The sequence below is a fragment of the Antechinus flavipes genome, chromosome 4, assembly GCF_016432865.1.
Source record: "Antechinus flavipes isolate AdamAnt ecotype Samford, QLD, Australia chromosome 4, AdamAnt_v2, whole genome shotgun sequence".
Lineage (NCBI taxonomy): Eukaryota > Metazoa > Chordata > Mammalia > Dasyuromorphia > Dasyuridae > Antechinus > Antechinus flavipes.
Window position 1 is genome coordinate 83,635,512 of NC_067401.1, and position 26,111 is coordinate 83,661,622.

General features: G+C 35.7%; 1 protein-coding gene across 1 annotated transcript in view; it reads left to right on the forward strand.

The window, feature by feature from the left end:
• Window positions 1–26,111, forward strand: part of SMYD3 (SET and MYND domain containing 3) — a 1,009,300-nt gene that overhangs the window by 963,212 nt on the left and 19,977 nt on the right. The window contains exon 11 of the mRNA XM_051993450.1: window positions 17,209–17,317. Within this exon, the coding sequence (XP_051849410.1) occupies window positions 17,209–17,317 (109 nt within the window). The remainder of the gene's footprint in view (window positions 1–17,208; window positions 17,318–26,111) is intronic.

Sequence of the window (26,111 nt, forward strand, 5' to 3'; positions counted from 1 at the left end):
ATCTTTCTAACCATTAGAATTGTCCAACTATGGAACAGGTTGTCTGATAATGTGTTGGAGCAGAAGCCAGATGACCATCTGTTAGGAATGGCATAGAGACTATTTTTTCAGTGGATGGGTTGACATGATACCTTAAAAGAGTTTTAAAATTTATAATACACGAGCTCTAAAATTCTGTATGTCTATGACCAACACTCAGCTTTAGTTTGTCAGCTGGGCTTTTTGCCAGTACTAAGCAATCCCATCACTCCCTAGGTCAGAGGTCCATTTTCTTTGGAACAATAGCTTTTAAGCATGAAAGACATAATGGGGATGGGGATAGGAGAGAAGGCAGTTTTAATTCTGTTTTTTGGTGACTGATTTTCAGAAGCTTCTTGGCTCAGAAATGTTCAATAAACATTTCAGGATAGCTGGAGTCTTTCAGTCCTACCTGGGTTGGAGAATTCAATCTGTTACTTTTAGGAGTTAAACTGTAAAGTAGTTTAATCTCACTTGATGAGTTGTGATAAATAGGTGATATTAAGAGAATACGTTGGGGTTGGACAAAAATGCTTTCCAAAAGATTTCAGCCTAAATATTTCCTTAAAGAAAGAGTAAACAAGATCAATGTTCTTCATGAAGACTGTTGGATGAAACCTTGTGGTTTGAATGCTCTTAACCCTTTTGCCTCCAAGATTCAAAGTCAGGCTTCTCTTCATTCCCACTGATAAAAGGTGGCAGCTTTCCATCAATAGAGTGAGTGTTATCTTCTCCAGACTGTTAAGCCTCGGGTACCACTTCTGCAGTCTCTCCTTAGGACACATTTAGTTGGTTTATTTATTTTTCTTATGCTAAATGTGGCCAATGATTATTAGTTCTGTAATATACATAATGACAACCATTATCCTTTCCTTAAATCCCATCAAATCCTAACTGGGAGCATTGACCCCCAAGCCTGGCAGCTTTCTTTCAGCAGGAGTAAATGTTATTTTCTCCAAAGTGTTTAGCCCATCTAGGGAGGCTTCAGTTATGTTTCATTTTGCTTGTTGCCTTCCACTCCTCCTCCTATTTCTGTCCATGTTCCTACTGCCTCTCCCCCTTATCCAATTTCAAATTCTTCAACCACAATCAAATCAACTTAATCACTTTTCTGGGAAATCTGTATTATCCTACTGGCCAAAAGCTCAACTTACTACGTGCAAACCAAAACATCCATCACAAGTCACTAAACCTCTTATGTTATATGTCTTTGTATTATAATGTAGATAGCTAAGTGATTGGAGGACTCATCTTTCTGAGTTCAAATCTGACCTCAGATATTTCCTAGCTGTGTGATCCCGGGCAAGTCACTTAACCTTGCTTGCCTCAGTTTCCTCATCAGTAAAATAAGCTGTAGAAAGAAATGAAATCTCCTCCCCCCCCCAAAAAAAAAACCCTCAATTCAAATGGAGTCATAAAAAGTTGAATATATCCGAAAGTGACTAAACAAATGTGACTCTGGATAAGTCACTTGACCACTGTTTGCCAGTATATAAATGCGTATAAAATGGGTATAAAAATACCACTTATTTCCCAAGTTTGTTGTAAAGATCAAATGAAATCATATGTGTAAAGCATTTATCTCAGTGCCTGGCAAATTGTGAGCATTGTATAAATGCTTATTCCTTTCCTTTCCCCTTATCCTTACAAAAACCCTAGGAAAAAAGTGATATTGTTATCCCCATTGCATAAATGTTCAAACTGAGGCAAACAGGGTTAAGTGACTTTCCCAGGATCACACAGCAAGTTAAGTGTCTGAGGCCAGATTTAACTCTGGAAAAGAAGTCTTTCTGACCCCAGTCCAAGCAGTCTGTACACAATGGAGCCACTGAGCTACTATGGACTGTATCCCTTACTTAGTAATATAGCTGCTCTTCAATCTCAGTGATACTGTCCCCACTGACATACTGTTCTTTTCATTGTGGAGCCCCAGAGAAGGTAGCCTTCACTCTGCTCACTGATCTTAAATCCTAGCTGGTGGCGTTGATCCTCAAGACTGGCAGTTTTCCTTCAGTGGGACTGGTTAGCCGCAGGCTCCACTTCTGCAGAGTTCCCCTCCTTAGATCCCATTTATTTGGGTGATTTTTTCTTATGCTTAATTCTGTAATATACACAGTGTCAATCATCATTCTTTCCTTAAATCACAGCAACTAGTAAAGGGGTCATTAGCATTTGCATCAGAAAAAAATTTCCAGAGATTTTTCAGGACTATTAATGAAAATGGGACTATATTGTGCATTGTTATTGTGCATGAATTTCCTCAGCATGCAATTTTCTATTCTATACCATGAAATCACAAATCCAGTCCCTGTCCCACATCTGGTTTTGTTTATTTTTCTTTGCTTTTTTTTCCCCAACATCCTCGGCACTGGACCAGTGACCTCAGCCATCTTTTCCATTCTAGCTGGAATTTTATACTATGACAGGGATGTTTAAATACTTGGCCATTCAATTCAATTTGATTCAATTAAATAAGTGTTTATTATGCTTCTACTCTGTGTCAGGCACTAGAGATACTAAGTAAAAAAGAAAATTCTTTATCATCTATAATAATCATATGTCCAGCAGAGATGAGTTCTTTTCTGATTTGGCTATTCCTCTTCCCTGTGCCCCATCACATCGCATGGGGGTCTGGAGGGAGTTGTATGGGCCATATTTATGCCAATGAGCTATGCCTGCATTTCTAAAAACTGTCAACATCTTGTAAATTGAGAAGCATGAAAAATAGATTTGTGAAGGGAGTAGAAATTGTTTTGAAAATAAGATTACAAGAACCAGAGTTATTTAACCTGGGAATAGGGATTTGATTATGGAATCAAACTTATATACTCATATGTACATATATAATATATAGTTTGTGTATTTACCTACACACACGTCTATATATGTCTATACACATATATACAGAGAGACAGATCTGAGGCAGTGGAGAAAGCCAGCCCAGACCACTGTTTCTAGTTAGTCCCAAGAGAAGTAAATAAGTCTGGCAATTCTAAAAACAACAAGATGGGTAGGCCTCCCTACAATCATACTTTGCATCAGGGAGAGCTATCCTGTGGAATAAAATCAGATTATTGCCATACTCATATGAGGAAGGGCTTTGGTAAGTCTATCTTTGGGCAGCAAGATTTGAAATGATAGTAGTAAGGTGGAAGAAATTTTCTCTTTATAACCAGCACTTACACAGCTAAGTATTTAATTAGAGGTTCTACAATGACCTCCTAATTCAACTTTTACTTCTGACATATTGGACAAGTTATTTAACCTTTCAATATTCTACATAATGCTGTAAAATTGTGTGTGTGTGTGTGTGTGTGTGTGTGTGTGTGTGTGTGTGCATGTGCAGAGGAATGGTTGATCTGAATTGGTAGAGAGGGTTTGTTCAGCATGGAATATTCTATTCTGTACCAGTATAGTACAGTCCCTATACCACATTGAGTTTTATTAGTCTTTGATTTTTTCTACCATCCTAGACACTGGACTATTGCCCTCAAGCATCTTTCTCAGTCTAACTGGAATCTTGAGAGTTCAATAAATCCTACCTCTTATCTTTGTACCAGGAGATAAAATTCAAATTGATAGAAAACTTTCAGTGACATATACTTGAGTCTGAGCCACATTTGAGGCAGCTAAGTGTTGCAGTAGATAGAGATTTGAACCTTATGATCATATGATAGAAATGTAACAGGTATGTCACCAATATGGTAAGAAATAGTTCTCCTTTTATTAAGGCCCCTTGGATAGGCTTTTTTTTTTGGTTTTATCTTCGTCCTCGTCTGAACTTTGGGGGAATTATGTATTGTTTTTACTTTTAAAAATGGATCACAAGAGATGGATTGGATGGCAGCCCCAAGGTGAGGAGGAGCTAGTGTTTGTGCTAGTCACAGTTCCAGGACAGAAAAACATGTTTGTGGCCAGTCACAGATCAGAGCACAGGCCAGGAGAGTAGTAAATCTCTTTTTAGATCATACCACCTTGGAATAGCTGAATACTTATAAGTCCCTAGGACTATCTTTGAAAACAGCTGGAAAAGACCCCTGAAGCTTGGGATAATTTGCCCTTATTCTAGAAGCAGAGCCCCACTTGAACAAAGAGTTAAAAGTCAAGAAATAAACTGGAAAAATAAGCAAATAACAAAAAATAACAAATAACAATAACAAAATAAAATCTGGTCCTAGAATATACTGTGGTGACAAGAAAAATTAAAACACATACTCGGAATAAAATAAAATAGTCAAAACTCCAACATTCAAAACCTTCAAGAAAAAGATGAATTTGTTCCAGGTCATAAAAGAGCTCAAAAAGGATTTTGAAAACCAAGTAAGAAAAGTAAAAGAAAAATTGGGAAGAGAAATGAAAATGGTGCAAAAAAAGTCATGAAAAAAGAGTCAATAGCTTAGTAAAGGAGGTACACAAAAAATACTGAAGAAAACACCTTAAAAAACAGAATAAGCCCAATGGTAAAATAGATACAAAAAGCTAAGGAAGAGAAGAATGCCTTGAAAAGAAGAAATGGAATGAGGCACAAAAATTCAAAATTTTGAATTCACTAATTCAAAAACTAGAATTGAGAAAATGGAAACTAATGATTTATAAGAAATCAAGAAACAATAAAACAAAACCAAAAAAATGAAGAAATAGAAGATAACATTAAATAGCTCATTGGGGGAAAAAAACTGACATGGAAAGTGGATCCAGGAGAAAGAATTTTAAAATTATTAGACTATCTGAAAGCCATGATCAAAAAAAGAGCTTAGACATCATCATTTAAGAAATCATAAAGGAAAACTGCCCTGATGTTCTCAAACAAGAGGGTAAAATAGAAATGGAAAGAATCCACTAATTACCTCCTGAAAGAAATTCCAAAATGAAAACTCCCAGAATATTATAGCCAAATTCCAGAGTTTCTAAATTAAGGAGAGAATATTGTGCAACCATAAAGAAGCAATTTAAATATCACGAAGCCATAGTGAGGATAACACAAAATTTAGCAGCTTCCATCTTAAAGAATTAGAGGGATTGGGACATGATGTTTTGGAGAGAAATGGAATTAGTATTATAGCCAAGAATCATATGCTTAGTAAAACTGAGTATATTCCTTCAGGAGGGAAATAAGACATTTAATGAAATAGAGGACTTTCAAACATTTTTGATGAAAAAACCAGCAGTGAATAGAAAATTTGACATTGAAATACAAAACTTAGGAGAAGCATAAAAAAGTAAATGGAAAGGGGAATCAAAGGGAATTTTAAAAATTAAACTGTTTACATTCCTATATGGGAATATGATATATGTAACTCATAAAAATGTTCTCATTAGGGCAATTAGGATTATATATAGATGGAGGACATAGGTGTGAGTTGAATATGTAGGAATCATATCTAAAAAAATAAAATTAAAGGGTGAGAGGCATGCACTGGGAGAAAAGGAAAGGGAGGGGTAGAATGGGATAAAAGAATCAAAAAAAAGCATTTATAATGGAGGGGAATATAGAGGGTGAACTTTTTTTTTTTTGGTTTTATCTTGGTCATATAAGGTTCAAATCTCTATCTACTACAACACTTAGCTGCCTCAAATGTGGCTCAGACTCAAGTATATGTCACTGAATCACTATCAAATTGAAGGGGCTAAAAGAGGGAATAATCCAAATTAGGGATAGAAATCTATTTTAATCTACAGGAAAGTAGGAAGGGAAGAAAATGAGAGAAGGAAGGCAAGGAGAATGATAGAAGGGAGGGAGTTTGGGGGAGGTAGTAGTTGGAAGCAAAACTCTTTTGAGGTAGAGACAGGATAAAAGGACAGAGAGAATAGAATAAATGTGGTTAAGAGTGTTATGGGTATTATTAAGGATAATATGGATTGGGGGAAATATATTAGTAAATGTAACTGTGGAAAAAATTGAGACAAGTTTCTCTGATAAAAGTGTCATTTCTCAAACATTTAGAAAACTGGATCAAACTGATAAAAAAAAATTAAGATTCATTCACCAAGTGAAGAATGATCGAGATATGAATAATTATCAGTTGAATTAATCAAAACCATCTATAGCCATATGAAATGCTCTAAATCTCTATTTATTGGAGGAATGCAAATTGAAACAATTCTGAAGTTTACTGTCTCATACCTATCAGATTGACTAGTAGGATAGAAAAGGAGAATGATAAATGATAGAGGAGATGTGAGAAAAATAAGACATTAATGTATTTTTGGTGGATTTGTGAACTGATTTAATCATTCTTTAGAGCAATGCCCAAAAGACTATAGAACTGCTTTTGATGCAGCAGTGCTTCCACATTAAGTCTGTATCAAAGAAAAAAAAGAGAGAGAGAGAGAGAGAGAGAGAGAGAGAGAGAGAGATAAAAAATAAAGGGGGAAAGAACATAGGTGTATACAAACATTTATAGCATTTCTTTTCTGTTGGCAGAGAGATGGAAATTGGAGAGATGTCCCTCATCTGGGGAATGGCTAAACAAATTGTGCTATGGTGATGGAATACTGTTGTGCTATATAAAATGATTAGCAAGGTGTTCTCAGAAAAGTTTAGAAAGATTTACATGAGCTGATGCAAAGTGAAATGTACTCTGTACAAAATAATACCAATGTTATAAAATGATCAAAAGTGAATAGCTTAGCTAATCTCTTGAAAGACAAAACTCCCCATTCCCAGACAAAGAACTGATGGTGTCTGAATACAGATTGAAATAAACTTTTTTTTTACTGTCTTTATTTTTCTTAAAAGTTTTTTTGCCTATGTTTTCTTTCATAACATGACTAATATGGAAATATGTTTTGCATGACTACACATATATAATCTATATCAAATTCCTTGCTTTTCAATGATGAAAGAGAGATGAGAGGAAGAGAGAAATTTTGGAACTCAAAGTTTTGAAAATGAACATTAAAAATTGTTTTTACATGAAATTAGGGTAAAATAAAATACTAAGAATTCAAAAAATATTTAAGTATCATGTTACATATAAAGCTACCACAACAACATAAATAACTTTCATACAACAGCTGGTTTGAATCTAAAAGCTGAAAGAATGTCAGATGTCTCCATTTGCCTGCCGTGCTTCCCCTTATCCCAGTCCTGGGCATGCATGGAGCAAGACAGGGAGTCTCTACTCATAGATATGAGCAAAAACATTGATGATCCCAGGAGTCAAGATATGCTCTTGTGTTGGTTGTATTAGCCACAGGTATCTGCGTCTATTTTTGAGGTGGAGAAACAATGTGTTAGGGTATTTGCTGGTTACTTAGGATATGTGATTTCAATTCCAAATCAGTATTCTCATTAAGACTAGAGATTGATCATTTGAAAGTATCAAGAATGTTTTAATCTGAACAAGAGAAGACATACAAATATCTCTTAAGTATTCAAAGGACTCTCATTGTCTCATTGGTAAAGTGGAAGTAATAATAGCACCTTATCTCAGAAATTGCTGTGAGTATCAAAAGAGATGACATGTATAAACCTAAAAGTGTACTTTCACACTCTCTTTGAAAGTGTGTGTGTATTTGTGTATTCATCCACATGCATAGGTACATATATACAAATATCTCTTTATATATATATTAGATATGTGTGTATATACATATATGTGTATGAAAATTTGATGAACTTCCAGAATTTTTACCTGAATTTAGAGAACAAAAAAGAACAAAACAAAACAACCACAAGAAAAATCAGCTATTCCTCTCATCTTCCTTTCTCTCAAATGGCTTCTAGACATGTGAGATTTTTTTTTTTTAAAAAAGAGGTTAGTGCTATAAAGAAAGCCAAGTTTTCTACTGAATCGAATGCCATTCCAAAATTCATCCCCATTGCCATATTTCTAAAGGTACTAGTATTTTGTTGACATGATTACAATGCATTGTCTACAATATATAATTTGTAGGGAGGAAAAATGCCTTTCTTGCCCACCTTGACAATATATGATTTCTGGAATGAGGGAACTTCTGTTCTATTGAATTTTATTCAAATGTTGGAAGAGATAAACAGATTTATTGAATCACAAGCAGAAAAGACAGGGCAATGTGGACAAATAGAAAGACAAGCTTAAAGATCAAGTTTTGAATCTTGGCTCAGAAATTTACTAGCTGTATGACTTTGGATAAGTTATTTTCTCCTCTGCCTCAATTTATCTCTCTGTAAAATGGAGATTATGATATTCACACTAACATAGCAGATTATGGTGCAGAAAGTACCAAAAATCTGAAATCCATTTTAAACAGCACAAGAAGCAGATTAGTATTTTACCTTGATGTCAAATATCCTTCAATGTCTTTTATCTTAAGTTCTATACTTCCCTGCCATCCAGGCAAATAATTCACCATGAGCAATGATCCAGAAGCTTAAAGGTCCAGGATAATGTTAATATTAAATTGTCTTTTCCTCTCCTTCTTCTGAACATTAGAACCACTTTCCACGTGTTCCTTCTTTACCAAGATCCTGGGAGGCAGCTCCAATTTCATCTCCAGGTCCTACAGACACAGGAATGTTATTTCTAACAATGTATTCATTAAAATAAAATTCCACAACAAAATAAGTGGTATCCCCTGTGGAGTTTTGTTTTGTCTTGTCTTCAGAGTTATAGGATCTGAGCTGTAAGAGACTGCAGAGAAACAAGAAAAAATAGTAAAATATAAAAAAATAACAAATTAATATCTTATGAATAGGAGAAGAGAGAATTTTCAGCACAAAACAAATATGTAAAGCATTCCTTTTATTGCCTCAAAGTTCAACCCAAATTTGAACAAGAATCCCTTCTTCAACAAGTCTAAAAAGTGGTCTTCCAGTTTTTGTTTGAAGAACTCCAATGAACAGGATAATAATGAGATGTTTTCCCTTTATGTATTTTTCCCAAAATATTTGTTAGCAAATTACAAATATTAGTCATTTCTTATTGCTCATTCTCCCTCACATCTCTTCAGTCATCAGCTCCTATAATTGTTGTTGAGTCATTTCAATCATTCCAACTCTTTGTGACCCCATTGGAGTTTTCTTGGAAAAGATAATATATGGTTAGTTATTTTCTTCTCCAGTTCATTTTACAGATGAGGAACTAAGGCAAATGGGTTAAGGGCTTTGGCCAAGGTCTTACATTAGTAAGGACCTGAAGCCATATATAAACTCAGGAACGTGAGTCTTCTTGACTCTAGATCTGTTACTTTTGTCACTACATTGTCTAACTCCCTCCATCAGCTCACATAGATTGTTCCTTCACAATGTCTCTTGCATTCATTCATTCCTGCGCCATTCTCTCTCCTATTCTCTTGGTCTTCCAAATTCTTAGTGGTTACCTCATACCTCATCACTGGTCTTATAGTGTCACTAGACTTATAGTATCTTTACCAACTTAAACTACATCTGAATGCTCTTTAATCTTTAAACAAGTCCACTTTCATCCTAAAACATTTTTAAAACATATTTCTGCCAGTTCCTCATTACCTACTAATAAAGAACAGACTTTTTAGCCTAACGTTGAATACTGTTCACAAGTTTGCCTTTGACTGACCTTTCTAGTCTCATCTCCCAGTTACTTCTATATTGAATGACCTTCTGCTTTTGCCAATCTGATGATTTCCCCATCCCCTGAATATATACTACATATGTTGCTGATTCCAAAGCTTTTGCTTATAACACTGGAAATACTCTGTTCAACCTGTTATCTCTATCAGAAAAATCACCTTTGAGCCAACTCTTTCATGAAGCATTGCTCAGTGTTTCAATTTACAGGCCTCTTTCCCTCCCTTGTCTTGTTTCTACTGATTAGGAAATAGTAATAGTAATAAGAAATGTATCTAGAATGAAAACACTGAGTTTTGAGACCTGGGTCCCCTATTTATTATTTGTTTGACCCTAGATGAATGATTTTTGAGTAGTAGGCTCCTCATCCATAAAATAAGGGTCAGTGAAGATTGGGTTAGGTGATCTCTTCTTGAAGTTCAAACTGGATTAAAATGTAATTGAGAAACATTTAACAAAATTAATTTTAAAAGAAAAATATATAAACATGTTGACTTTTTTCTAAGTCAACATGTGGCCCCCAGGGATGCTTATGTATGGTTTGGTGGCTCCCAGCTCTATGAGTTTGAGATCAATGCTTTAAAATTCAAAATCTATGATCCTTTGGCTCAGAAACCCTATTGATTCATAATAGTAACTCTGTATGTGTGTGTGTGGTATATAAATAAGGAAGTGTATGCAAAGTCAGCACCTTTACTTTTTCTTCAGAAACCATTTAGTCTAGTTGTAAGATATAGATTAGGATGACTGGAAATGGCTCTGAATGTAGTGGGAGATGTTGACTTTTTTAAGGCTTAGGTCTTTAACAGGTCTCAGTTTGACTGAGGCTGCACCCATTCAGTGACTAAGGGTAGGTAGCAAAGGATTTCTTCTTTCGCCCAGTCCAGAAAAACTCCCCAAGCCCCCCAGAACTAGCTAACTAAATAAAGCCTGGAGGGGAGATCCTCAGGATTTCTGGCCAAAGAAATGATTGAATGAAAATAGCAGTCTGAGTCAATTTGGGTCAATCCCGCATTTTCACTGGTCCTGATCTATGTCTGGCCACTGGACCCAGATAGATCACTGTACAAAAAGAGAGAGCACACTAGTTGGCCAACTCCTTTTTTGGTCTAGCAATAGTTTTCCAAGTTCTTTTGAACTGGTGATATTTGAAAAGGAGACTGTTCATTATCTTCAGTAATAGTAAATCTGTGATCCATGAGTTGGTTAGAGTGGTGCATGTGATTGCAGACATAAATTCCATACCATTTCTTCTTCTTCAAGGGCCCCTCCTGGTATAAACCAGATATAAACCCAACCAGAGAGAGAGCAAGTTCCCCAAAAGTAGGAGCTATAGCATACTTTTTTTTTTTGATCATCCAGATGTGTTTCTCACAATATACAGTTAAGTGCTTGGTATTTGTCACAAATATGTGCCATTTATTCCTCAGGCTTCTGGGATTGCAACCACCTTTTTAACCAGTTGTCTAGAGTGCAGAAATTTTTGGGCACAATAGTACCCAAAATGAACTAACCAGCTCTTCCTTGGTAAAGTGCCTCTATCTTACCTGGATTTTAAACAAAATTCCAAGACTATGCTGACAAACTGCTCCTGCCTGCTAGAGGCTGTCACACACAGTAGAGCTGATAAGCCCACACCCTGGATGGTGGGAGAATTTTCCCAGCTAGGGTGGCCTATACTATTTTTCCTTTAGGCTCATATTCCACCAAGTATCAGTGATTTCTTACACCATATGTCAGCTGGGAAACAAACCAGGCCCACTTCAAGGATCACCAGACCCACCAGAACAGTGAAATTGCTCTGTAAATATTTATGTAGAGAGCCCTCACTCCCACACTTCCTCCTCTTCCTCCCCTTAATGCTTCCCTCCTTTGCTTTTGTTAATCACTCTGGGGGCAGATCTGGGGCAGGTGTCTTGTGGATTTTTCCAGCACCACCAACTTTTTTTTTTCCTCCCTCTTTTTTGACATGACATGCAGCGACTTAGTGGTATACTGGTATAAAATTACTCTACTGTTTTCAAATTTAATTAGGCTACATTTATAATAACAAAATGGAACCCCACATCCAAGGATATTTGGCAGTGACTGACTTTTTCATAAGTATCCAGAGCAGTTCAAGTATGAAAATGAAAATCTCTTTATATTCAAGTCAATAATGATCCCTGTTTTTGTTGGAAGAGCCAAGTAATGAAAAATCATCATCATGATTACAATAGATATGTATGTGTAGTCCACGAATGTGATTTCATCAGAATAAGGGAAATCCCACTGTACAAACTGCCTCTACCAGTGTAAACCATCCATAATTTAGCTTTCTAAAGCATGAGAGATTTAATGATTTGTTCAGGTTCACTCGAATATGCATCATTTTGACTCTAAGATGGACCAACTCTGCCATGTTGATGTTCAACTGGTCTTTATAGAATACTTTATATTTGCTAAGCACTTTGAATATATCTGAGTCTCTTTGCTAATCTATGAGGTAAGAATAGTTTTGCCTTATTGTGCCCATTTTATAGAAAAGGAAGCTGAGGCTCCACGAGGATCCATAGCCAGTAAATATGAGAAATGGAATTTGAACCTTAGTCTCTCAAACTGCAAGCATACTTTCTATACATACTGTTACTCTGCCCCTCTCAATAAAATTCTAGACATTCATGTGCATTCTCTCTCCAGTATCTTTCGTTACAGTCTCTTTTTAAATATTCCATAGCAGTGTCCCTTCTCTGTGCTTGGATATTTTTAGCCCAGGAAATGATTTCTAGTTTTTGAGGACCTAGGAGGAGAGAATTACAAATTTCATATTATGGATGTTCAAACTGAGATTTTTTAAAATGACGTGACATAATTGGGCTAGATATTCACATATGTTTGTGTCCTTTTATATATGACTATCTACTTTTGTGGATCTGTAACTCCACCTTTGTTCATTTTACTCTGCCTTGCAATGTTGCAAGTCTTCTTTTGTTCCTCTTTTTCTTTTCCTTTGTTCCCTTTTCCATATTCTTCTTCAAGATATCAAAAAAAAAAATGCAATTCAAGTCCTATCTTTTATCTGAAGCTTTTCTGGATCCTTTGAATTAAGCTGATTATTGTTCTATCTCAGCTAAAGGAGCTGATGATTCCATTTTTCCATCTTGACCAAACTACATCTAGAATGTTGCATTTAATCCTAGGTATTGCATTTGAAGAATGATAAAATGGAAAAGTAAGGCAGCTAACACTGAAGGATTCCAAGACAGTGGTCATGATCAGTGGATAGATAGCTTAGAGAAGAAGTGATTCATGAAGGTCAAGTTTAATTCACTTCAATAAACATTAATTTTTGACTTGTGATAGAAAATATTATCCATATCCAAAGAAAAAACTATAGACTCTGTAGCTCAAAGCATATTATTTTCATTGTTTTGATTTGTTTTTTCTTTCTCATGCTTTTTTCCCTTTTTTCTGATTCTTATTTCACAACATGACTAATATGAACATATGTATAACATGATTATTCATGTGTAGCCTATATTGGTCTTTTGAAAAGGGAGGGAGGGAGAAAAATCTGGAACTCTAAATTTTACAAAAGTGAATGTTGAAAACTGTCTTTACATGTAATTGGGAAAAATTAAATACAATTAAGTAAAAAAATTATTTTAAAGTTATTATTTATTCATTATAAATGTTATTTTTTTAAATTTTATGTTCTGGATTCTTTCCCTCTCTCCCACCTCTTCCCTACCCACTGAGAAAACAAACAATATGATATATGATATCAATTACAGATGTTAAAGCATATAAAACATCAATATGAGCCATATCACAAAAAAGTAAGTGAAAAAATCATAGTTCAAATTGTACTCTGGGTTCATCAGCTCTCTCTCTGGAGCTGGATAGTAATTTTTCATCATGAGTTCTTTGTAATGGACTCGGATCACTGTATTGATCAGATCAATCATTACAACATTGCTTTTACTGTTCACAATGATCTCCTGGTTCTTCTCACTTAATTTTGCATCAGTTCTCATTGGTATTGCCATGTTTTTCTGAAACCATCCTCTACCTCATCATTTCTTGTAGCACAATAATATTCCATCATAATCATATGCTACAACTTTTTCAGGTATTTCCTAATTGATGAACATCCCCTCAATTTCTTTGCTATAACAAAAAGATCTGTTATCAGTGTTTTTGTACAACTAGGTCCTTTTCCTTTGATCTCTTTACTAATAAACCTAGTAGTGGTATTGCTGAATTAAAGAATATGCATACTTTTATAGCCTTCTTAGCATAATTCCAGATTGTTCTTCAGAATGGTTTGGACCAGTTCACTATTCCACCAACAATTCCCTAAAGTGCTCATTTTCCCTCATCCCTTCCAGCATTTGTCATTTCTGATAAATGTGAGGTAGTACCTCAGAGTAGTTTTAATTTGTCTTTCCCTAATCAATGGTGATTTAAAGAAGATAGCTTTGATAGCTTTGACTACTTCTTCTGAAAACTGCCTGTTTATATTCTTTGACCATTTATCTTTATTTTTATTTATCTTACTTTTATGAATTTGATGTAATTCCCTATATATTTAAGAAATGAGGCATTTTATCAGAGAAACTTGCTTGCAACACTTTTTAATATTATTTCATTGTCTGTGGTAACTTTTAGCAAAATATAATTTTCCCTAATTATCTCTTTTAATTGAATCTATTTTATTTTTGCTTCGTCTGGGAATCTAAGATCATGATTATTCTCCCTACCTTTTTTTTCCCTTCAGCTAAAGCATAACAGATTGTGCTCCAACTCATTATTTTAACTATTTGTGTGTATTTCTGTTTCAATTACGTCTCATATGCTACATCTTGTTGGATTCTGGTTTCTAATCCATTTTCTTATATGCTTCCGTTTTATGGATTAACTAACCCATCACATTCATAGTTATAATTTCTAAGTCTATTTCCTTCCAATCTACTTCTCTCTCTTTTTATTCTATTTTTCCTCTAAAGTGACTTTTTAGGGGTTTTTTTGGTTTCTGATAACTGCCTTCTTTAACCTGTCCTTTTTTTTCTGTACTTTTATCAGTCTCCTTCCCTATTATTCTTACCTTCCCTTCCTATTTCCCTATTAAGTAAAATATATTTCTATATTCAACAAAGTATGTGTATGTACGTATATATATATATGTATATCTAAGTGTATGTGTGTGTGTGCGCGCGTGTGTATATATATATATGTATGTATATCTAAGTGTATGTGTGTGTGCGCACGCGTGTGTATATATATATCTTCCCTTTTCAAACCAATCCCAATGACTGTGAGGTTCAAACATTGCTTACTATTCCCCTCATTTTCCCTTACATTATAAAAATTCTGCATTGCAAATTTCTTTTTAATAAACATTTATATATGCCTGTGTTGAGCCCTGGAGATACAAGTAACAAAAATAAAGACAATCCCTGTCCTCAAGGAGCTTACAATCTAATGAAGGAAAACAGTACACAAAAGGAAGTTGAATGAGGTAGGGGGGCACCTGGGGCTGGGAACATGAAACTTGTAGAGTCAAAACTAAGCAAAGAGCAATGGAAAATTACCTGGGAAGTTCTGAGCCCTCACTGAGAGATGGCTTTGGGAGAAGTTTATTTTTAGGACCATCATACAAAGGAGTGATTAGATTTGCATTGCTCAGAACCAGAAGCAGTGGGTAAAATCTGCAAAGAGATAGTTTCAGCTTTGGTATAAGAGAAAACTTCCCATTAAAGCTATCCAAAAGTAGAACTAAATGCCTTAGGAAGCAGTGGATTTCTTCTCATGGAAGGTCTTCAAGCAAAGGTTGCATAACTATTTGTCAGATATGTTTTAGAGGAGGTAATAATAGATAATCTTTATATAGTTTTAAGGTTTATAAAACACTTTACAAATATTCTTTCATCCTCACAACTCTGAGACATAAATGCCATTATTATCCCTCTTTGACAGAGGGAGACAGAGATAGAATAACTTGCCCAGGATCAGAGATCTAGTAAGTGTCCAAGGCTCCTGACTCCAGGTCCAAGGTTATCTACCTCCTTCCTTTATTCTCATTCATGACTGGACTGGATTAAAATGACTACTTGGGTCCTTAAGATTCTGTGATTCTGTGAATGCAGTCTATGTGTACATGGCTTAGCTATTATTATGTCTTGTGTCTCCAGTGACAGGGTGTGGAGTTAAAGAAGGTAATCAGTGTTGTATTTCATGTATTCTTCTTAGTCCCTAAAAGGGTATTGAGCACATCATAGACGCACGGAAATGTCATGAACATTCTGAATATGAGTTGAAAATTATTCAAGAAAAGTGACTCCATTGTCCATAACCTTGGACCAAGAATACTACTACTGGCAATAATCCAAGATAATCAAGGATAGAAACAAAGGTTTAACATATACCCAAAAATGTATAGGAGCACTCTTTTTGGTAGCAAAGAATTGTAAACAAAATAAACCCTCATTGTTGCATGGCGGAAGTAACTATGATATAAGAAATTAATGGAATAATTATTGTGCAATAAAAGATGACAAATATGAGGAATTCAGAAAAACACAGGAAGATATGTATAAACTAGTATAGAATGAAATAAGCAGAACCAGAAGAGTATGTGTGTGTGTGTGTGTGTGTGTGTGTGTGTGTGTGTGAGAGAGAGAGAGAGAGAGAGAGAGAGAGAGAGAGAGAGAGAGAGAAAATAAAATAAAATAGTATCTACCTCTCAGGACTATTGTGAAAGGATCAAATGAGTAATACTTGTAAAGCACACAAGCATAATGCCTGACCCATAATAGACACACAGATTTTTCCTTCCACCCATTCCACTTTCCTACTGTATATATTATCAGTATATCTGATGGGTTTTGCCTAAACATTTTCCTTTGACACACAAGAGAATTTAGTGAAGGAGAGGGTGTTTTGAAATGATTGCAAAGTAAACATCAAAATGAATTTTTAAATGCAGTTTTTCTGAAAAGGGAATAAAATTGTTTACCTCCAAATATAATGAAATCAATCAGTAAGCATTTATTAAGTGTGTCCTATGTACCAGATATGAGCTAAGTGCTTAGGATATAGGTAAATTACTCCCTCCCCTCGAGGACCTTGACATTTTAAGGGATGAAATTACAAGTTTTTAGATGAAGACTGTAATTACTTCAGAAGAAATGCTAAAGATCTTAGAGGTCATGGAGATAACCTCTATGCATTTATTGGATCCAGTTCAGTAAATCTATGGATCAAACTGGAGCACAATGTCTTGGCTTCAGAGAGAGAAAAGGCAGACAGAGCACCTCTTTCCCTCCCTTCATTGCTCACTGCCTAGCCTCAGTGCTGCAATCAAAGCCTTCCCAATCACATGCAGAGCAGACACCCCCAGCTTTTGCAGCTCCCAGCGGTGATAGATTGAGAAGTGATCCCACCTCTGTCACTTCTTTTATGTAAAAAGGCATTCCTGAGTTAGAGTAATAATGTGCTAATTCCCTTCTGAGCTTCACTCCCCTTCAGAGCTGAGGCTAATTTTCCCAGCAACTGATTAAAATTCACTGCTAACTTTGTGGTCCCACCCTGATAACTCTCTGAAGATGGCAATGCCTGTGAAGGTGAAAGCTGACAAAATGACATTGTTTGTTGTTCTCTCTCCTGCTTCTGTCTTCCAGGCTCTATTACCCAGGCTTTCATCCCGTCAGAGGCGTCCAGGTAATGAAAGTTGGCAAACTACAGCAGCACCAAGGCTTGTATCCTCAAGCCCTGGAGACCCTGAAACAGGTGAGTATCCAAAGGTTTCTCTCCTAACTTGCCTCACCTTTTCCTCAGGGATATACCCACCTTGCTTTCCTTTGTTGCTTTTTTAAGCTTTGTACACTCCTTTTATTTCCCCAATTCGAACAACAAAAGCTTATAGTAATAATCCAGAAAACAAAATGGGAAGATAAAGCCAGCCATAGACCAAAATTGTTTATTGAAAGGTGTCATCAGTGCCTCCATCCTTAGGAAACAGAATAAAAGGAAGGAACCTTAAGAAATTACTTCCTTTTATAGCTTAGAAAATCAAAATCTAGGGATGCTGACTTAATGAAGTTCACAAAACCAGTGGATAGCAAAGTTGAGGTTCTAACCTAAGTCTTTTGACCCTGGAAATCATCATAATCCCAATGCCCCAAATCATCTCAGGTTACTCCCCTTCCATCTCCCTCAAGAGCCTCAGAAATTTCTGCTTTGGGAACTCACCTCTACCTGTCCACCTGAGCTAACATGTAGCACATAGTAGGCATTCATAATGCTAGGTAACATCTATGTAGATAAGGTGTTGCACAGCACTTTACTTACATTATTTCGTGGGTATATATAAACTGATTGGTGTGAGTCTTTCCTGCAGAGATAGTCATTGTGACTTGGGGTTACGTGGAACACTTTAGAGGCCATCTTACTCAGTTCCTCATTTTATAAGTAAGGAAACTAACCAAAAAGTTCAAGAGACTCTTAAAATCACAGGATGGTAAACAGCTTTGGATGTGACTCTAAGGTCTTTTGCTCTAGATCTAGTTTATTACTAAGATTTTCCTTGATTTTTTTAAATGATAATCTTCTCACTGGCAATTCCCTACCTATGTTGGAATTTTTTTTTAAGCCTTGATCCCTTAATCAGATCATTCCCCAATTTGTAAAATCCTGCTTCATTCTTTCTTCTAACCCTTATTCATTGCTTCCTTATATAAAGATTAAGTAGCTATTAGGTATAAGGTATTATTCTGGTCAGGAGGGATACAAAGATGAAAAATGACAGTATTTGTCCTCAAGTACCTGAGAGTCTAATTAGACAACTGGGAATATAATATTTATACAAACACACAGTAGTATAAAAAAGGATAAGATCAAGATAGAGTGTTTTATGAAAATTTATGAGAAAAGATTTGAGGAGAACAGGGATGGTTTCTTCATAGAGAAAGCCCTTGAATGGGATTTTTCTTTTTCTTTTCTTTTCTTCCTTTCCTTTCTTTTCCTTTTCTTTTTATTTTTATTTTTATTTTTTTTTGAGATATGGAGTCTTTTTTGCCCAGGCTGTAAGAACAGCAACTATTCATGGGTGCAGCTCCACAATCTAGGTAACTTTACCCTTCTTTAGGTAACCTCTCTACGCTGAGGGCTCATCATCTTGGCACTGGACTTAATGTGAACATCCAATCAGCTGAACAGTGCAGAACTTCTGAGCTCAAGAGACCCACCAGCCTTATGCTCCCCAATAATAGAGATGACAGCCATGTCAAACAGAAGTCCATTCCTAGTTATTGATTTGATTTCAACAGGTTAAGATGAGGAGATCATGGGGTAAATGAATTATCAGAAAGTGAAGAATAAAATTCACAAGTGACTTATGATTTATTTTGCTTTTACTTTCTTCTGCCGATTGCCATGAATAAATGAATGGCTTGATTGATGTAAGTTTCCTCCTTTCACATTCCTCAGTCATACATGTGGGTATTGGGAAGAATTTGAAAATGGAAATATGTTCCAGTTGGAACATAACTAGATATAATTTATGGCCAATACAAGAACATAGAAGGGGAAGAGAAAAAACATTTTTAGTGACTACTTTATGCCAGATACTATACCTTTCAGATGTTCTCTGATTTGATCCTAACAACAATCCTGTAAGATTGGTTGTTGTCCTTGGTACTGGAAGAGGACCAAAATGTTTCACTGTGATAGAGTTGAGTTACAGTGTGTCTGATTGTGACTGATCAGACCAATACAAGCTAGTGCTCTGCCACACAAATAGTTCAAATGAACATCTGGGTGGCTTCTCTAATTTTGCATATCTCATGTTTCTCTTGGGCTAATTCAATCCTGCTTTGCTCACAGAGCACAGCATCTTCTCTGATGAGGACATGCCATGCTGGGTGGTCCTGTGTTCAATGTCTCCTGTGTCATACTATAGATTCTAAAATTCTTAAGAGAGACCTTGAGAATGTCCTTGTATTGTTTTTTCTGACTGCCTTGTGAATGCTTGCCCTGTGTGAGTTCTCCATAATTTTTTTTTTTTTGTCAGCCCAATGGAGTTGTGCTCAGTGTCTAATATATTGTGTTCAATCCCCATTTGATACTTAAGGAAACTGACAAAGACTAGCTGGTTTGCCCAGAATCATACAATTGGTAAATGTTTGAAGACCATATTTGAGCTCAGGTTTTCCTGTCTCCAGACCCAGCACTATCTCACTTCAGCTAACTTCTTAATTAGTGATTACTAATTAGGTAACAACTCCCACCCTAAAGATCCCCACTTGGAGTATTCCTTAGGATTCTTATATTTTTTATTTCCTTATTTCCTTCTATTTCCTAGAAAATTTTATACACTTTCCAGATCGGTATTTGCAAATAGCATTACTATCTCTGGATGAGTGGATAGCACTATCTCTATATTTCAAGTCTATTTCATTCAAACTGGACTACTCTTTGCCCCTCCTTTGCCCTAATTCTGCCTTTCGTATCATCTTATCTTTGATCACACAATCTCTCCACAGTTAAAATAAAATCCTTTGCCCTCGCAGTTGAATCCATTGAAATCAATTGAAATGATTCTCCTTCTTCAAGTTCAGGTCAGATATCATACCCTACAGAAAGCTGTCTTGACTCTCCTCTCTCTCTCCCCAACCAGATGAAAATGATTTTTCCTTCTTCGGATGCCGTATTTTTCCTGGCTCTCCTTAACCATACTTATTTGAGAAAATGCCATATTCATCCCTACCTCCATTAGATTTTAAGTTCTTGAAGACTGATATATTGAGATTCTTTCAATTTTGGCATCCTGAAGGCATAGCATATGCCTTTTTCCTCATAATTTATTAAGCACAACAGTGCTTAGTAAATGTTTATTGAATTTCATTGATAGTAAATTCTGTGTATCTGTAGGGGAATGAGTTAAATGACCTTCTCTAGGCAGCTAAGTATCACCATAGTGCACAGAGTGCCAGTTCTAGAATCAGGAAGACTTGTCTTCTGAGTTCAAATCTGGCCTTAGACCCTATATTGTATGATCCTGGGTAATTCACTTAATCCTGCCTGTCTCAATTTCCTTATCTGTAAAATAAGCTGGAAAAAGAAATGGCAAAACACTCCAGTATCTCTGTCAAGAAGATCTCAAATGGGCTCACAAAGAGAAAGAGACATGACTGAAACAAATGATTGAACAATTAAAATATGAAATAAGATTTGTTGAAACCTTGTGGTAGCAGTCCTTAAATGTTAAGATGAGATCTTTATATTTTGGTCTCTAGTGGGACTCTATGGGGACTTTAGTGGTCTCTATGTGGAAGTTATTGAAGGGTTTTCAGGAAGGCAATAACGTGGTAACATCTCTACATTAGGAAGGTTATTTTGTCATTGTGTCAAAATATTGGATACAAAATTGAAATTAGAATATGGGAGAACAAAAGATATTTGCAATAATTTATGTAAGAGGTAATGAGGGTCTTGTGAGTGAAAAGAAGGAGATGGATCAAATATGAGGAAGGAGGAGATGGAGGAAAGAATTAAAGACTCTAGCCTAACTGACTTGCTAGAAAGGAAGATAGAACAGAAATGAGCAAGTTGAAAAGAAGAATAGTCATAGAAGAGATCAAAAATTTAGGATGGGACATGATGATAATTTAAAAAATTGACATCAGGAATTAGGAAATTCTGTGTCAGAAAATTTATAAATGCCTAATCTCAACACTGGGACACAGGGTTATCAATTTAGGGCTGAATGGGACCTTAGCATAAGACCATAAGGCCATAGATCTAGGCTAGGAGGGACCTCAGAGGCCATCAAATTTAATGTTCCCATTTTACAGAGGAGCAAATTGAGACTCCCAGAAGAGTAACTGGCTAGCTCCTTATGTCCAGCAGTAGAGCTGAGTAGCTGGTCTGCTAATTCCAAATCCAGAATTCTTTGTATCACATATCCCTGCCTTTTCCCAAAACTAAACTCAGCATTTTCCTCCAAAGGTAATCTAAAAAAAAAAAAAAAAAAAAAAAAAGCTATTCTAAACTTTCCTATTTCTTTTGATGACCAGTCACCGAATTTCAAAACCTTATTGGCTCCTCCTTATCTTATTCCCAAACCCATTCACTAAACTCTGTCCTTTTTTCTACATCTGAAATCTCTCATGTATCAATTCCCTTTCTCTCTAACAATCAATTGACTGAGATTTATTAAGTACCTTTTATGTGCCAGCCCTGTATCAAAGTTGGGTGAAACAAAAAAAAAAGGCAAAAAACAAGGCCCTGTCCTCAAGAAGCTTACACTCTAATGGACTGTTTCCACTGCTACTGCTCCAGATCAAAGCTGCTCAAACTATGGGTCAAGACCACATATGATGTCATGTCACTGAATATGAGGGCCGCAAAAAAATCTGGCAACAATAAAAATTATCAAATATTGCACCAAGATTTAATTATTTATGTAAAAATAAATAATTATATCCATCTCATTATTATGCAAATTTGCTTTCATCTTTAATAAATAGTAAAGTAATATGTATACCAAAAGTTGTTTTAAAATACATTTCTTTATGATTTATTATTAGCAAATGTTTGATTTGTATACCTATTTTATACACCTTTATACCCAGAGTCACATAAAAATTTCTCTGGTAAAAAGGAGCAAAGAGTGAAAAAAGGTTAAGAAGCCCTGCTCTAAGTCAAGCTTTTATCAACTCTTGCCTAGACCATTAAAACAGGCTTCTATTTAGTTTCTCAGTTTTCATTATTCCCTCTCCCTTTTCCCTAGGATCTATACTGGCAACTGTCTAAGACTCAGTTTTTGAGAAAGTGATGTTATACCTACATAGAATTCTTCATGAAGAGCTTTTCACACTATTGAAATTGCAAATTTGATTTAGAAAACAAATCCTGTCCTATACACTATTGCCTCTCGCACAATAGCACTTAGTAATGCAGTATTTAAGATGTTCGGGGAGCTTTATATACATTTTCTTCTCGTTACAGCCCTGTGAGGTAAGTATAAATCTCCATTTTACAGATAGGAAAACTGAGACTTAAAAATTGAGTGAGTTATCCAGTTTTATACCCCTTAATGGCTTCCTAGCATTTTTTCAAAATAAAGTCCATACTCCTTGTATGGCCCTTCATGATCTGATTTCATCCTCAACCTTATCTCTCCCTACTCACATTCTTATATCCTATATTCAAGAAAACATGATTATTTGCTATTCCCTGAATATGCCTAAAGCTTTTTCACCTTCATATCATTGTTCTTAACCTTCAAAATGTTCTTAGAATGTCTTCCACATGGCCAGTTTCTACCCTCCCTTCTAAGACAGTTAATCTTGTCCCAGATCCTCCTGGTCAGAATTCCCTTCCTCTTTCTCTTCATTCCCATGGCACTTTGTACCTTGTAAAATTGTACTTTCATAGGGGAAATAGTGGTATATGCCTGTAATGTAATCTCCACTACCACGGAATCTAAGGTTGGGGGATCTCTTTGAGCTTAGGAATGCTGAACTGATCAGTATATATTGAGCCTGACATCAGTTTGGTAAGCAAGTGGAGGGATGCCTAAAGAGGGTGCCTAAGTTGGAAAGAAAGCAGATCAAAGCACCCATGTCAATAAGTAGGAGAATCAGTCTTGAAAGTGGCTGCTTTACTTCTAGTCTGGGTGAGATGGGAAGGTACAATCTTAAAAGAAAACAAAACAAACAAACAAAAACAATCCTTTCATGTCTTAACTTTTTTACAGTGATTTTTGTAAATATCTCATGTTTCTGGCCAGTGTATCCATGATACCAAAAACCAATTTTATTCTTTTCTTCTTTTTCCAGCAGTTCATAGCACAGTGCAATTAAAGTAGGTACATCGTTGAATGAATGATTGTATGAATGAATTAATTAGTCATCTTATGGACTAGAACTCTTACTTGATTATTTTTTTAAAAAATTATTTGCCAGTTAAATTCCTTATTAGCTTTCAGAGGTTGTTGTAGGAGACCCTAAGGTTAAAAAAAGAAAAATCTCACAAACCGTACTCTTTGTCCTTTGAAATTGATGTTTTCCGCCATAGCTTGTAAAGCTTTTAGCATTCTTCCTTGTCTTCAAAACCCGTGAAATAATGGAACAAAATAATTTAAAGCAATATAAGAGTTTCAAAGGCTAGGTTTGGGGCAGAAAACAGAAAAGAGTCCAGGAATAGAATTTGTTATAAATCCAATTAGATCTTTGCCTGCCCGAGGAACTGAATACACTTAGCCCAGCTCTGATTTGGTTAAGACTTCCATTTCTGCTGTTCGTGGATGGAAATGCTTTTGATAGCTGCTGTGGAAAAAGTCCTATGTCTTCTCTCAGTGTCTCCTTTCTGATTTGTCTTGTCTCAGCTCTAATCTACTTTCCTTTCTTTCCACTTGTTTCTTGGGAGGTATTGTTTGCTGCTAATCTGACTTTGTGGACCTCAGGGGCGATATTTTTCATCTGATTTCTCTTAAATGAGCCTGCTCATTTTCTATGAGCTGCCAACCAATTAGAAGATCCCAGATCTTGCTGTTGAAACACTCTAGTGATCAAGATCAAGTAGATTATATGTATATAATGATTTTTAAAAATCTTCCTTGTCAGGTTATGATGAGTACAGCAAATTTTTGCATTCTATTCCCTCTTTTCCTTTTTTATTGCTCCCAAAGCATTTTACCTTTCTTTGGCATTATTTTGACTTTTCCTATTCCTAGTCAGCATACAGGCCAAACACAAATTACAATTCTATTCAATCTCTTCATTATTACTTCCCCAAAATGACAAATAATATTTGCTAGTATGTCTAGAGAGAAATCAGACTGGAACCTCCTCTATCCTTATCTTGCTTTAAGTTTGGCAGCTAATCTCTGTTTCCCAGTCCCTCTTTAATGGGATAAATTTAGGGTGATAAAATTGCAACTTTTTCATCTCCCTCATCTCTTGAAGAGGTTGACATTTATCACTCAGTGACTTTTTGAAATTCATTTGCTTTAATTACTTTTTTAAGATCATTAGATCTTGAAATTTGAGGGAAAAAGGAATACAAAATATAGATATTATGAAGACTAGTGTTGTCAAACTCAAAAAGAAATCTCTCTGGGGGCCAGGTATTGACTTAGAAAGCCACAAATTAACATTATTTTGTTGTGTTGTATTTTCATTTAGTTAAACATTTCTCAATTACAGTTTAACTTAATTTAGGCTCACAGAGAAATTTTGTGGCTCAATGGCCAGCAGGAATTGCGTTCAACCAAAGCCTTGAATATAGACCACAGTTTTTATAGAAGATTACCAAAGCGCCAGTTGGAGCTCTTCAGCAGAGAATTTAGGTTCATGATGTCATAGGTTTGGATTTGGAAGTTCCTTTTGTTTAGTTGTTTTTTAATCATGTCTGACTCTTCATGACTCCATTTGGGATCTTGTTGGCAAGATGCTGAAGTGGTTTGCCATTTGCTTCAGTTCATTTGATAGATGAGGAAACTGAGACAAAGGTGGTTAAGTGATCTGTTTAGGGTCACACAGATGGTAAGTATCTGAAGCCAGATTTGAATTCAAGAAAATGAGTCTTCCTGATTCTAAGCCTGCCACTCTAACCACTGAGCCACCTAGAGGCCCAGGGAAGGAATTTTAGGAGTTACCTAATTTACTCCCTTATATATACACACAATTTAAAGATGAGCAAAATGAGGCTCAGGGAGGTGATAACTTGACTAATGTCATGTAAATATTACAATCCAGAGTTAGTTAACTTCCAAATGCAATACTTTTCTACAAGTTACCTTCCATCTTAGGTTAGGATAATGGCTTATTCAATTATTCATTCATTCAATCAGCATAAGTTCAAGACTGTAAATTGTTTTATTTTTTTTTCCCTTTAAGTCTCTAGGGTATAGCCCACAAGCTTAAGCTTAAAGATACTGAGACAAAAATGAAGAAATTTTTGCTATTTACCAGAGTTGTGACCTTGGTCAAAGCATATTTTATCCTTAGGTCAGTTTTCTCAATTATAAAAAGAAAGGACTGTAATATATGGTCTCTGAGCTTCCTTTCCATTCTAAATCCTATGATGCAAAGATCTCCCTAATAACTTTTGGAATTCCTCCTTGATACCAATAATACTTTTCTATAACTTCTGTTTGGAAAATCATTCACTGAGGGTATATATTTCGGACACAAGGAATAAGAAAAAGACTGGGAAGATGATAGGGGACAGAGCATCTAATAAATATGAGATAATACTAACTGAAAGCAGGTACATAAGTACAAAGGCAATACACAATCTTTCTTTTAATAGGATTAAATTCTCTCAACTCCCAAGCTCCAACGCTGTCAGCCCATTTCTGACAGCAGCCATAAGGAAACCAAGTATGATTTCCCAGGGATCACGATGGGGAAAGCATTGAAACAGGAATCTGAAGACCAGTTTCTAAGTCCAGCTCTGCCTCTAGCATTCACTGTGATTCTTTAGTGAGTAACTTTGTCTCTTTAGGTGTCAGCTCTGTTGTCTGCCTGATAATGGCTATAATCCCATCCAGTTCTCATAGTATGTGATTTCCTGA